Source organism: Protopterus annectens, chromosome 8.part0 (assembly GCF_019279795.1).
Source record: "Protopterus annectens isolate FY-2018-M chromosome 8.part0, PAN1.0, whole genome shotgun sequence".
Taxonomy (NCBI): Eukaryota; Metazoa; Chordata; order Ceratodontiformes; family Protopteridae; genus Protopterus; species Protopterus annectens.
Window position 1 is genome coordinate 883,056,282 of NC_056741.1, and position 14,786 is coordinate 883,071,067.

The following is a 14,786-nucleotide window of genomic DNA, read 5'->3' on the forward strand; positions in this document are numbered from 1 at the left end:
TTTGCAGGACATGGATGGGAGAGACAACTGACAGAGAATTGTGAAACTTGAGGAGGGTAGATTCAATCATCAGATTCACTGATAAATTATAAAAATTTTTGGAATAATAAAGTTGTATAGATTGTATTGTTGTCAGAATTTCAATGCATTCTGCCCTCTTCTTTCCTATAAACGCATTCTCCAGCAACTCAGGTATACTCTGGTCCTTTCTTAGCTGAATGGAACTAAACAAATACCTTATATACTGGCTGAGAAGCAGAAGCCACTTTTTACTCCCATTCCTCTGCCGAAATTGGGACAAGATGTTCACTGGAATACCTTTCTGGCAAGCTCCACCCATGCAGTCATATGGCTAGAATTAGACTTCAGCAAACTCTTGACAAGAGATCATTCACCTCAAAATATTAGCTTTTTCGCATGTTCCTAACACTGGTAATAGACTTAGACTTCTGCTTATTGACATAAACTGTTAACCTAGCTAGTCTGAACAGCCATTAGAAACTTCATTGGTGTTCACAGTGGAAATGTTCATTACTATCTGATGAAGGCTTTCTTAAACCTAAAATCTAGATTCTGGAGAATGTGCCAAAGACACCATGTTCCTGGTGGGTACTATGCTATTAATACTGTGCATTTGTCTATCATCTAGCAAACTATCAATAACCATTTCTCCAATTCAGTGGCATGGCAACATAGAACCTATCCTTCCAAAAATGGACACAAGCAGCCTGTACTTACAATGTCGAGGGAGAGAGCCCTAACTATGACCTAGGTGACCAGAGTTTTTTTAGCAGTTTAAGTGCTTGAGAGCTCAGGCAGGAAGGATGGGTGTACCCATACAGGAGGGGGGAGGAGATTCTGCTGCCAAGGCAAACCATTCAGTAAGGCCTTATGGAGACTGAAGCTCAGACTAATCGCTGGGCTATGAGGGATAACACAGCTGAAGGCATGATAATCCTAGGCCCAGGATGGGCATGTCCTACAGGGCATGCCTCATTGTCTGTCCAACCTTGCAGAAAATAACATCAGCACAAGTGGGAAGTAGGACAATATAAAAGCATAGTGTGCAGCAGGACAATGCTGCAAGCACCAAGTCTGCTCGGCCTCAAGGATGCCGTTCTCCCATTAACATCCCCATCCTGCACATTGTCCCATTCAAGAGATAGTTTTGGACTAAAGCTGTTTTCCACCTACCCTTCCCTCCTCATAACAACAGCTCCAAATCCAAGGAGTAGTAGAGGTTCTGGAGGGCAGAGCAGTTGGAGGGGTGACTTGCAGGCAATAATTACACTGCCACCAGCACTGCCCCCATAAATCATCTGAAGGCAGGATATGTCCTGGTTGAGATCAATCTCTTACAGTGTCCACCCCCCCAAACACACACACACACACACACACACACACACACACACACACACACACACACACACAAACACACACACACACACACACACACACACACACACACACACACACACAAAATGCACACTAAAAGGTACTTTACAGAAGGCAGTCAAACCAATTAGAAGTTCTAGGAGGTAGTAGGAAACTGTATTTTAAGATTTATTTTTATTTATTAACATTAAGTGAACAGGCCTTTTGTCAAGCCCTTTTAGTTATGATTCAGGTGACAAGGGCAAGGATAAATACAATACACAGAAGGACTCTAGTGTGACCAGTCAACCACTATATTCCTGTGAAGAACTCAAAGTACTTAGGAAAAAAAATGGCTCAGACCCTGAAAGAAAATATAATGGCACACTGAGAATGACCAGAGGTCAGGATTGAACCTTAAACGCTGGACTTGTAAGACACAGAACTTAGTACTTAGCATCACCTATAGGCAGTCCATCTGAACTTGGGGAGCATCTGTAAACTTCTGACAGACAATAACTAGTGCTATTCGCTGCCAGTGTTGTGTGTAACTAAAGACAATATTATCTTATAAAGTATTTGTGCAACCTTGTAATTTTACAAAATGTTTTGCTTGGTGAAAATGAAATATTATTTCCTTAAAGATAAGCAGTATGTCATATTCCTACAGAAGTAAACAAAATTTCACTCTGTCTTCATTTGCAGAATTTCAGCTTTCTGCCATGTGATTACATATTTCACCTGGATTTTGTTAGGTGCTATGACCATTTCCATGAAATGTTTCATGTGGTAGTATAACTGTTTCTCAGGCAAAAAACATCACATATTATCTGTACTTGCTACTCATTGTCATGGAGAGAGTTAGACTGGGACACTGGAAACACATCAGAAAATCTGATACAGAGGCTCCTACTAATTTATATTTTATTAAACTGGCTTATTAACCCTGCTGGACTTGTCTCATATAAAGGAACTTGGGAGAAAGCTCCCACAGAGACTACCGCATGTATGTATGAAATGAGATGTATACAAAAAAATAAACATAGTTATACATCTACATATATAAAATGCTGAAGCACAGAAGTGATCTGATAACCTTTTATTGGACCAACCAAGGTTTTACAGTTACTCAAACTTTAGGACTGTTAGATAATTCCTGAGGGAAATCTCCTGTTCGTCCTAAAGCTCAGGTAAATGTAAAACCTGGGATGGTACAATAAAAGGTGTTACATAACATCTGTTTTCCAGATTTTTCAGTTCGTGGACCAGCATGGCATGTCTATCTTTTCTCTATATATAAATTTACAGTATATTTAGGATTGACAGAGCAGACAAAGTTAATATTTAACACACAAATCTGCAGACAGCAGAGAAATTAAGAGCTGCAATACAACCATATTAGTTGCATTAATATATTAATTATTATAAAAAGAAAAGAAATATATTTCACTTTGCCTCTGACAATATTTACAATTAGAAGAATACAAAACAAGAATGTGGAAGAACATAAATGCATAATAGAGGAGTACAAGTGAAAACAGCAATAGCTATCAACACAAGTTAGTCAGTAGTTATCAACACAAGTTAGCCTGGGTCTGGTATAATGCACCCAGTGAAGGCTCCTATCACTAGCACTGGATGTGTAACTTTAGCATGCTAGATGCCAGAAGACTGGATTATGAGGAGGGGAGAGGGGATGGAGTTTATTTTGATATAGGGCATCAGGGCAGTGCACTGTTCAATACTGACCAATTTCAGGCTCAACTCATTTGAAATACAAATTATACCATGACCCCCCATTAATATTCCAAAACGTGCACACTGAGTGGCCAGCGTGCACGTTGTAAATTGACTTATACTAATGGAAAAAGGTCCGGTTGCATGGAATTTTTCCATTAGTATGTCTTTTTTTAAAACACTGTCTCGCTATGTTAAAAAAGTTTAACATAGCGAGACAGCTTTAAAAAAAGCAACGGAGATCTCCGTTGCTTATTTTAAAGCTGTCTCGCTATGTTAAACCCATTTAACATAGCGAGACAGGTTTTAAAAAAAAGCAACGGAGAAAGCAAGATCTCCGTTGCTTTTTACTCTGTTTCGCTATGTTAAATGGGTTTAACATAGCGAGACAGCTTTAAAATAAGCAACGGACATCTACGTTGCTTATTTTAAAGCTGTCTCGCTATGTTAAACCCATTTAACATAGCGAAACAGTAAAAAGCAACGGAGATCTTGCTTTCTCCGTTGCTTTTGGCCACAGCTCTGATGTACTGCGTGGGCATGCGCAGTACATCAGAACTGCCGCGGATACCAGACAGCTGCGGAAGGGCAGCAAAGAGGCATTATACAATGCCATTATTTAAGAAAAGTAATTGTTTCTTTTCTTAAATAATATCATAGTATAATAGCAGTAACCCACTTCTGGGTGTGGGTAATGTGGGATTTACCCACGGTTGTCTTTGTTTGGTCCCTCGGCTTAGCCCTCGGGACCAAACCACGCCAACCGTGGGTAAATCCCGCATTACCCACACCCAGGCGTAGGTTATTGCTATAATATTTCCCAGACAAAGAGGCAAAAATGAAAGCAATAACAGATGAAGTTCAGATTAGTTACATAAAACTGTGTATGTTCATTCATAACTTTCAACTGTCCAGATTTTTGCCTCATTGTTGCTTTGTTCCTCATAATGTTTGTGGTTTTCTGACTAAAATCATTGAGGACTGAAGTTACTAAATAATGACAGACATTTGAATTTTTGATTTCATATACTTTAAGAAAATGCATGCTAAAGCAGTTTCCTAAATGTGGGTCTTTGCCCCCCTCCACATTATTTTTGGCTTTGTCCAGATCTCTTGTACTAAAAAGTTGAGAAGTATGTATGTGTGAATTATAGTAAACAAGCAGAATGTCATGTACAATATTTTACATTCTTTTACAAAAGTGAGTCAATCTTCAATAATTCTGTGAAAACAGAAGAAAAATGGAAAGGAGATGGGGGTAATCTGTAGGTGATATGGTCTGCGTTGAAGCAGAAACATTTGGCTTGGATGAAAAGGTACTTTTAGAGTTGCATACTGAGTTAGTACTCAGCCGTCATCTCTCTGGAGGGGTCAGGATGTTAAACTGCTTAGAAGCTCCTCTTGATAGGTGCTGGGGATTGGCTACAAACAGGTAAGCATTGTGGTGCAGATATAGTGTAGAAAAATGTTTACATCAGGGCATGCAGTATGTACATCTTACAATAATGTCATCACATCTGTTACCAGGGTGTGGGCAAGTAGAAGGATGGCCATAAAATAAGAAACCCTGGTACTGCAGGTTGATCTTGGGAGTCCACTTCCCAGCCTATATTTCTAGGAGCAAATCTAGTAAAGTGTCTGGCTGTGGATAGAGTAGATTCATTCCACCAAAGTGTTAGAGGTCACTGGAAAAAGAGCCATAAAAAGTAAAAAAATGCAGCTGCACCCAGGAAGATATACTTTCTTTAGTCTTAGTCTGTTTAGCAGCACTGACATATGACATACACAGGCACATATCTATATATATGTGTATGTATTTTTTAATTAAAAAAAAAAACAAGTAATCTCAGTGGTATCCCCAAAGTCTCAAAACAACCCAAGTGTAGTGGGTCCAAAAACAAAATAGTGTAAGAAACTTCTCTGTGTGGAAGATTTTCAATCCATAAATCTCTAGTTAATCACTGTATATTAATCAAATCATACAAAAGTAGTAGAAGTAGCGAACTTCAACTCGTCTTAAGTCAAACAAAAAAATAAATAAATAAATAAAAAATATATAATTGTACAGAGTTACTAAGTATTCGAAAGTAATCCAAGCAAGGTAGGCAGTCTGTTTCCAGTCGAAAATCCTTTAATAAGTACACAGACAAGCGATCCAAGTAAAACAAAAATAGAGTAATAGTTTCCTCACAAGCTTTCTAAATATATATATACTTTTTATCAGGCAAGGGAGTGGTTTATTGTGCTGTAAAACAAAGTGTTATTGGTACACATGTTAAATTCACATCCCTACCCCCATCAGTGTGACATTCGAGCTGGTCCTGCACTACTTAGTAGCTGTCATAATAACATAACCCATTTTATAATGATGTGGTACCTCTTATTTAACCAGATTATTAAGTAGATTATTAAGTCTGTGATTTTATCCAAGACAATATACTACATGGCTGGAAATATATCAACCTTAGTCCATTTGGCAATCAAAAAATATATATAAATATATACGTACACACTTTGCATGTAAAAAAAATAATTGTAAAAATCATATTCTATTTTCATCATATTTATATATATTTTTTGATTGCCAAATGGACTAAGGTTGATATATTTCCAGCCATGAAGTATATTGTCTTGGATAAAATCAAGACTTAATAATCTACTTAATAATCTGGTTAAATACGAGGTACCAAATCATTATAAATTTTATTTTAAGTACATAAGGGTTATATTATTATGACAGCTACTAACTAGGGCAAGACCAGCTCGAATGTCACACTGATGGGGGAAGGGATGTGAATTTAACGTGTACCAATAAAACTTTGTTTTACAGCACAATAAACCACTCCCTTGCCTGATAAAAAGTATATATATATATATATATATATATATATATATATATATATATTTAGAAAGCTTGTGAGGAAACTATTACTCTATTTTTGGTTTACTTGGATCGCTTGTCTGTGTACTTAATAAAGGATTTTCAGCTGGAAACAGACTGCCTGCCTTGCTTGGATTACTTTCGAATACTTAGTAACTCTTTACAAGCCGCAGCGGTGCAGCGGTAGCGTTGTTGCCTCACAGCAAGAGGTTCTCCCGTTTGATTGTCGGCTGGAGCGCCTTCTGTGTGGAGTCTGCATGTCCTCCCCGCGGTCGTGTGGCGTTCGAAAGACATGCGTAAATGGGCGTGCCTTCGTTGAAGGTAGGGCATCGGGCTGACACCTCGGCACAGTAAAAATCTACTGCCAATCATTAGCGGACTGGAGTTCAGTTGTGGCAACCCCTAATCAGGAAAAGCCAAAAGAAGAACAACTTAGTAACCTTGTACAATTATATATTTTTTATTTATTTATTTTGTTTTACTTAAGACGAGTTTAAATTCGCTACTTCTCCTACTTTTGTCTGATCTGATTAATATACAGTGATTAACTAGAGATATATGGACTGAAAATCTTCCACACAGAGAAGTTTCTTACACTGTTTTATTTTTTTAATTTACTTGCCATGTCTATCACCATTTAATTAGAAAAGAGATGGTACATGTAAAGTCTTTCAGTTCACAAGGTAGCAAAATGCCAATATAAAATGACACTTTGGTGTTTTTCAAAATATCTAGATGAACCAAACCAAATAAGACTGTACAGCTGATTTTGTTCCTTCTATGGAACACATCTTCCCTATTTCTCTGCCACCACTTAGCCTTGTCTCTTCTGTAAGTTAAACCCCAGTAGAGTGCTTTCCAGCATCCAAGATGATGCAAAATCTAGGACCCTTTGTTAAAAGGAATTCCATCACTGCAGAATGACAAAAAAGGCATATGTGCACTCGCACACACCATTTTTTTCGTGCTGACCCCCATAATCACATTAAATGCAGCTCAAAATCAATGCTGTTTTACTTGATTCTTAAGTTTCAGCTTCATTTTCTAAAGACAGACTAATAGGGTATTTATATTATAAAGGGTTAAGATATAAATATACTTACTCCATATCACCAAAAGTACCTGTCTGGTTGGAATTTCCCAGTAAACAAAAGCAATCTTCTTCTTCTTTTGGCTTTTTCCCGGTTAGGGGTCACCACAGCGGATCTTCAGTCCACTCATAATTGGCAGTGGAGTTTGACGGTGTCGAGTTGCCAGCCTGGCTCCCAACCTTCCACAGAAGGCACACACACGGATGCTCTCATGCCAGTTTATAGTGTCCAGCATGTCTTTGGGATGTGAGAGGAAGCCGGAGCACCCAGAGGAAACCCACGCAACCACAGGGAGGACATGCAGACTCCGCACAGAAGGCACGCCAGCAGAGGATCAAACTGGAGAGCCTTTTGCTGTGAGGTGGCAATGCTAACCACTGCACCTCCGTGGCCACTCACCAGTAAACAAAAGCAATAAATTGTTTAAATTAGTTTGGGTATTATTGTTGGCTTTCTCCATTCTCTGACCATAAAGCAGCATCTATATTTGATCCAGTCAGGTTTTTCCCTCCTGGCAATGGCAGATTGCAGGAGGGAGGGGTGAAGTCTGAGCACAGAGGCTGCCATCCTGTAGTAGTTTAGGATTGGGTACAGTTCAGGCCATGCCTGTTCTGAGCTTCTCCAAGTGCACATTTCTGCACACCCTCAGTGTTTACCTAGTGCCTCTCTTGTGGCAGTATTTTATCCCTTCAGGATGGTTAGCTGTATTGGGTGCTCACTCCCATTCCTTTCTAGCCATCTCAAGCTCCCTGGACGCTAATAGAAGGTGGGTTATCTGGGATATAGTGAAGACTGTCTGTACATCTGCAGAGCCAGCAAGATTTAAATACTTGAGAGTTTTAATGCTAAGAGTTAATATACACAAGTGTATTTAATTGCATGTCTATATGCAGATTAAAAAAGCACAAATGATATTGCTGCTCCCATTCGAGAGGCATCATGGGATTCCACTCCCCTTTTCAGGTAGTTAAACATGCCATTTGGGGACAGTAACTGCATAACATTTCACTGCAGCAACACAATCTGACCCCTGAATAAGTAGCTTGTTTCTACAGCATTAAATCATGTTATCTTCTAGGCCGGCCCCTTTGGTCCTCTACTCTACTCTATTATTTGGCACCAATAATTCAAGACGGATATTCCCCAAACTGGAATTCATTACAGGTAGGGTGGAGGCTGGGCTTGTTTGAAGAAGACAGGAATATTTTGCACATGCGTCTGACACACTTACCTATCCATCATTAAATGCTGACAGCATTCATATAAGGCATATAAGGGAAGGAAAAGTCTGCCTTTTATTTTCATCTCTAGAATGCATTAAAAAGATAACATTTCAGTGTATTGTACACATCAGTTATGTATGCTGTAGAAATAGTTATCTAAATAATAACTCCTGTGAATAGTATTTGTGGATTATTTTGACATTTCTAATAACAGGTAACCGATTCAGCTAATGATATGAAAAGTAAACAGATAATTTTATTCAAATGTGGACTCAGCTGGAGTGCAGGGAGTGTCTTCTGTGTGGAGTCTGCATGTCCTCCCCACGGTTGGGTGGCGTTCGAAAGACATGCGTAAGGGCGTGCCTTCATTGAAGGTTGGACGTCGAGCTGGCACCTCAGTGTTCGTGAAAATCTACTGCCAATGATTAGCGGACAGGAGTTCCGCTGTGGCAACCCCTAACCGGGAAAAGCCGAAAGACAAACAACTTCACTCAAAACTTTTCAGGACTTATCTACCATTACTGGAAAAATAGCTAAAAATGCAGAAAAATATTTCCTAAAGAGTAGAATTTAACAGTGCAGAAAGCCTCATTGAACTGTTGTTTATATCTGTGTTGTATTCAGAGTTGGTTCACATTTTTTTTTTACAAAACTGCTTCTATTCCATGGCCGACCTTTCATGAACTGTGATGAGGCATTTAGGGCATACCAATAAGCTGACACCTGTCATTGTTGTAATTCCAGAATCTGTCCTGCAGCTGCTACTCACTTACTCAGAAGAAGCTTGTCTGGCAACCGCATTTTTCCAAGCTATAGTTCCACAGAACATTGATATTACCTGCTGTGTTCCCAGCACAAAACACATAATAATGCAATATATATCTTATTGTGATTGTACTCACTAGAATGTTGGACATCGTGAAAGGATATCATAAGATATTACAGTTCTATGTCATTCCTTTTTATTTTAAATTATACTTCAGTTTGCTATTGTGAGGTCGAGGGAATATTTTTAGACAAACATTTTACTTTCTTGCCTGTCATCACTGAAAAAGACCTGCTTTGAATCAGATCCCACCCCTTTAGCAAAAAATAAGTAAGCAAATGCAGGTTTATTACCTGCTTATTGTGCTGATATACAGGCAACAGGCACTGGAGAAAAGATTGCAACCACTATTGAAGATGGAGAGAGAACAATTAGCTGATGTGATTAGGGGTATTGTCAGATCTGATTGTGTGCCAGGCCACACAAGTAAGTAGACAGGATACACATACATTCTGCATAGGTTGCCTTGTAGTATTAGCCTGTATAATGGCAATAATGTAAGTGTCCGCAGCAGCAGCAGAGAATAAGTGAAGATAAATTACAGTAAATAAAAAAGTCCCCTCTCTTCTGTCTAAATATGCTGACTGACAAAAGTGCTGTTGTACCATTGGTCCCACTGGTACTTTTCCATGGGTTAGTGGTAGGCAGAGTACCACAGTCATAAGTTAAAATGAAAAAAAAATATCCGAGTTAAAAAAAAAAATTAAGACAACGATGAGGATAACAGTCTGAGTATGTAAGTCTTGAGAAAGATTAATTTGTTAGCACTGTAAGGCAGAAAACAGTTCTGAAAAAACAGTAGCATCTAATGTTGGCATTGTAAAGAAGCAATATCAGACTCTGAGAAGGACATATCAAATCTCATATGTTTAACAGTTTCAAAAAGCATCAATATCCACTGCACAGGAAGTCATCCCTTGCCCTTTACCTCTGAGAACAGTCTATATTTAGTGCTTACAAGCAGTGTATGAGGTGGAAAAAAGCAAAAAAAATTGATAAAAATTACTTTATCTCCTAATATCCCCTAATATGTGGGGGTTGACATAGTCTGCTTCACAAAGCCTATTTATTCACTGTCCTTGAAAAATAAACATTGCTACTTACCGCTGCCTTATACACATCATCCATGGCTAAGCTGTTTCAATCTGTCTGGATCCTCAAGTGAAAAAACAAAAGCCTCTCAGCACCTTCAAGAGCTTTTATTAGGGTGGAAGAAAGAATGTGTCCTTGCGTCACAATGCAATTGGCTTGTTCTATAAATATATTGAAAGGGACTGACTCAAGGCAGCAAGAGATGAAGGACATGCATAACATAGAACAGATGAACAAAGCAGCAAGAATATCCTATTTAGAAGGACATGAGTCACCCTGCTGTATAAGTTGCAGCAAGGCCCTTCTGGGCTTGCTAGTCACATGGCGGACTACAGCACAACTGATTTCATGTCATGGTACCAAGTGTTCAGCATAAATTCAACGGTATGTTTTGAAGCTGAAAGGAAGAATAAAGTGGACACTGGGATGCTTGTTTGAAAAAATTCCATGTTAGGTACTTCCTCTTGGCCACCTCTCTTGCAGAATGCTGATTCTCCTGAAGAGGGACACAGTGCAGTATAAACAGAAGCCACAGATAAGGAATTTGGGGATAGCAGGTGGTAGTAAAGGCATCTTATTACTGCTGCAGTTAGATTTGCACCTGTAATGCTAAGGTTTAGGAATGAACTTGTGTCATTTAAACACTGCTTTGGGAAGGGAGCCATAGATTACATTAGCAGCTCTGCTTCATTCAAGAGAGAATCAGTGCTTGCTGATCTGATGCATTTATGATCTCTTGTTAAAACTACAGGGATGGTACATGGCCACATGTAGCAAAGATGAGAATGAATGGTTATCTCTTTATTCTCACTGTGGAGTTGGTCAAATGCAAATGTATTCTCTGACTCAAGAAGCTAGTTCCTGTAAACCTCCATGAATGTCTGAAATCTGTCTTTTCAGCGTGACAATTATGGAGAACATGGAGGATATTACTGAATGGCTGATAAGGCTGTGTTGCTTGGAAGAGAAAGGCTCTCCCTATTGATAAATGGTAGGAGTGACTGACTGCCTTATGTAGTTGACTAGCAGTGCACGCTTGAATTTTGATGAGGACCTGAGGATAATACTTTAAGAACCTTGGCAGATATCTAGTGAGTATGCATTTGCTCTCTCACTGAAATCTGGGGAGTACATAGCTGACCTCTGGTACAGAAGTTGAGAGTCCTGAAGGAGACTTGGAGAAAGTATGTTTGATCCTGATAGAAATATGGAGAGCGTATTTGATTCCTGGTGGAAAACTGGACAGTGGACACAACAATGGCTATATATCTGGGGAGTGCATGCTTGCCAGTGAAGCAGTTCTGGGAAATAAAAAAAACTTCCCTATTGATGTAGAGCTAGATGCTGCGGTGGTACAGCGGTAGCATTGTTACCTCACAGCAAGAGGTTCTCCCGTTCGATTCTTGGCTGGACTTGGGAGTGCCTTCTGTGTGGAGTCTGCATGTCCTCCCTGCAGTTGGGTAGCGTTCGAAAGACATGCGTGCGTAAATGGGCATGCCTTCGTTGAAGGATGGGCTTCAAGCTGGCACCTCGATGTTTCGTAAAAATCTACTGCCAATCATTAGCGGACTGGAGATCCGCTGTGGCGACCCCTTACCAGGAAAAGCCGACAGACAAACAACAAAAAAAATTGATGTAGAGCTAGATATTAAATGCTTATCCTTGGTAAACATCAAGGGATTGCATATTAAATTGCTGGTACTAATATGCGGGGGGGTCCCCTAGTGGCAATGTAGTCAGCACATGTTTGATCTCAGGATGAGATCTGGGAATGCACACCTGAATTCTGATGGAGATCTGGGGAGTAAGGCAAACTGTCAGCAAGGAAGTACTGTTTATTCCAGCTAGTCTAACTAAACACATTCTTATACAATGATTAATGGTTCCTTGCTAATATATGTCCAGATTATTACTGCATCTTTACAGAGCCGGTTTCTGTAGTTCATCAACTCTTAAAAAACAATACATTTTTTCCCAGAATGCCCTCAGACTGTTTTATGCATCTACCATCATTTCTGTGTAGAATTACTTCCTAACATCACTATTGAACTGTCTTCTATTTTCACTCGATTCCCTTGATATTGAATGTCCTCTAAATGACATTTCCCTTTTTGAATTTAACATGTTAAAATAAACTAGGCATTTCTACCCTTTCACCTTCTGCATCTTTTCTCAAATTCATTGCATTTTTCTGCATAGCCTACATTTTGCAGAAATGGGGGTCATGTGCAGAATGACCTGTACAGAATGATCCAGGTATGGCATTATCAGCTGTCTGTACAGAGAAAGAATAACTTCCAGTTTATAGTGGTGTTACTTCTGTTTAATGCATCCCAGCATTCCTCCAGGCTTTCCTTACTTCCTTTTCAAATGGCTGCAAGCATTTAGATCATCTTGTGTAAATACTTATGTATCCATTTAATGTTTGAGAAAAATGTTTGATTTAATGTTTGAGAAAAAGAGTAACAGATTTATCCATCAGGATCCATTTCAGCTACTGTCTGGGCTAAAAAGAAAATCTTCAGAATTTTCAGATCTGTGCCATAGAGGGATAAAGCCCTAACTGTGATCCAGCCAACTTGAGACTGAGTAATGGCGCAGGTGCTGGAGAAGCCAGCTAGGGTGTATGTGAGAGAGCCTCCAACATAATCTAACCTATTGTGATGGAGAGATGTGGTCCAGTCCATTGTATTGCTAATACCCGCTAAAAAATGTCATAACAGTGTATTGTCAGATGTCATGTGCTTGGCTCTGCTAAACAATGCCCAAATACTGTGGCCACCATTGCACATATGTATATGCTTCAGGGAAAGTGTAGCTGCCCACGTTTCAGTATTGCACACTCCGCTACCAGTGGAGAAAGGTTAGCCTAGCATCAGAAATCCCCTGTGGGCTATACTGCAATTGACTGTTACTCACTTTTAAGGTAAACAAATGGACATGCACTCACAAATTCAGCCCTGATAGAACTGTTACACATTCGCAAGATAAACTGCACGAGAGTCACTGGATCTAGGGATCAAAGCCTGGTCTGTGACACAAACAAAACATGCTGGAGAGACAGAGATGTGTTTCAGGGATTACCCCTTCTCTGAAACTGGCTTCCTATTCCTGTAAAGCAGAGCCCTTTCCTAGCCCTCTTCAAAAGCAGTTTGGATCAGTGGCTGGGGAATCATAAATTCGCTCCTGGGGTGGTGCCGGTGTCCGTTATGAACAGGGGCAGTCTGTAAAATGCTCAAAGGCATAGGCACAAACCTAAGTTATCCCCTAGCCTTTTGGGATCAAAAATTGCATAAAATTCATGTAATACTGGCTAAGCTTGTAAGGGCTGTTAAGCCGTTAGTTTAGTAATCTCCTATGAACCTAAGATCAGTAATGGTTGGTCAGATAGTTGGCATGTGCAGGGTGAGACAAAAAAACGGAAACATTCAGTGGTACTTACAGTATATATGTATAGCATTTGAATAAATGCAATATAAACAAATACTAATTTTAAATGCAGAAGGTAGTGAAAACTTGAATAGGCAATGACTAAGAAAGACATTAAGATATTAAATAGCAGGAACATACTATACATGTCTGTAATTAACTGAACTGCCTCCTTTGAAGCTTACTGTTATAAAGTTTAACTAGTAGGGACTGAATATTGATTCAGATAGTAAACGTATAAAGGCTGAGCAAACAAAATGGTAAGACACACTGGTTTTCTTTGATTTACCTGCCTAATGAATAAGCGTGTTGAGCTCCACCAACAAGCCATACCAGTGAATAAAGAAAAAGGAAAGAAATAGACTGTGATAAGCAGATTAAACAGTTTCACATTTTTAAAAGAAAAGAGGTCTGAGAAACTGCTTAAGGGGATTGATGCTCACATGAATTTCAAGTAGCAAGTACAGGTGATAGGGAAAGAGTGTTAGATTTCAATTTACTCTAGCTGGGAGGAAGGGATGAAACTTGCAACAAAACATACATACATTTCTTGTAACAAAGGTAAAAAAAACGACAGTAAAAAAAGGGCAATCAAAATAATCTGAAGTAGGGTAAGCAACTGAGAAAACTAAAATAATCTGAAGTAGAGTGAGTAATCGAGAAAACTAAGACAATTAGAGAAGGAAACATTAAGAAATAAACCAATTCCCCTTTCTAGAAAAATGATAATGTGCAGGATCAAGAGAAAAACAGAGTGAGAGAGCCTGGGAACAAGTGGCCAGAGCGTTAAGGTGCTACTGCTTTCAAAGCTATTGAGACATGTCTAAGGCATCCATTTTGTGAGCATTTCCTTCAGTTCCTTTTTGTGTGCGAAAGAAAAAAGAGCATTCAAGTTTTGCTTTTCTGAAGGGGTAGAGCCCTGGCACTTTATGTGCAGAGGACTTTATCTCTGCACCCTTTAACATAATCATTTCTTAGATCTCTTTACCTCCAGGGAAGATGAATTCCTCTGGTGTGGCCTGTGTGCTGTTCCATCCATCTGTACATTATGTTATAGTGAGCCATTGTACAACTGATCTATTCCTGTAATACAACTCTTTTATACTCTAGAATGAGCACATCGCAGACTGGGA

General features: G+C 39.2%; 1 protein-coding gene across 1 annotated transcript in view; it reads right to left on the bottom strand.

The window, feature by feature from the left end:
- LOC122809134 (troponin C, slow skeletal and cardiac muscles-like) overlaps window positions 1-10,432 on the bottom strand; it is a 90,936-nt gene extending 80,504 nt beyond the window's left edge. Inside the window, exon 1 of the mRNA XM_044080403.1 lies at window positions 10,237-10,432. Coding sequence (XP_043936338.1) covers window positions 10,237-10,260 — 24 coding nt within the window. The 5' untranslated portion in view covers window positions 10,261-10,432. The remainder of the gene's footprint in view (window positions 1-10,236) is intronic.
- Between the last annotated feature and the right edge of the window lie 4,354 nt (window positions 10,433-14,786).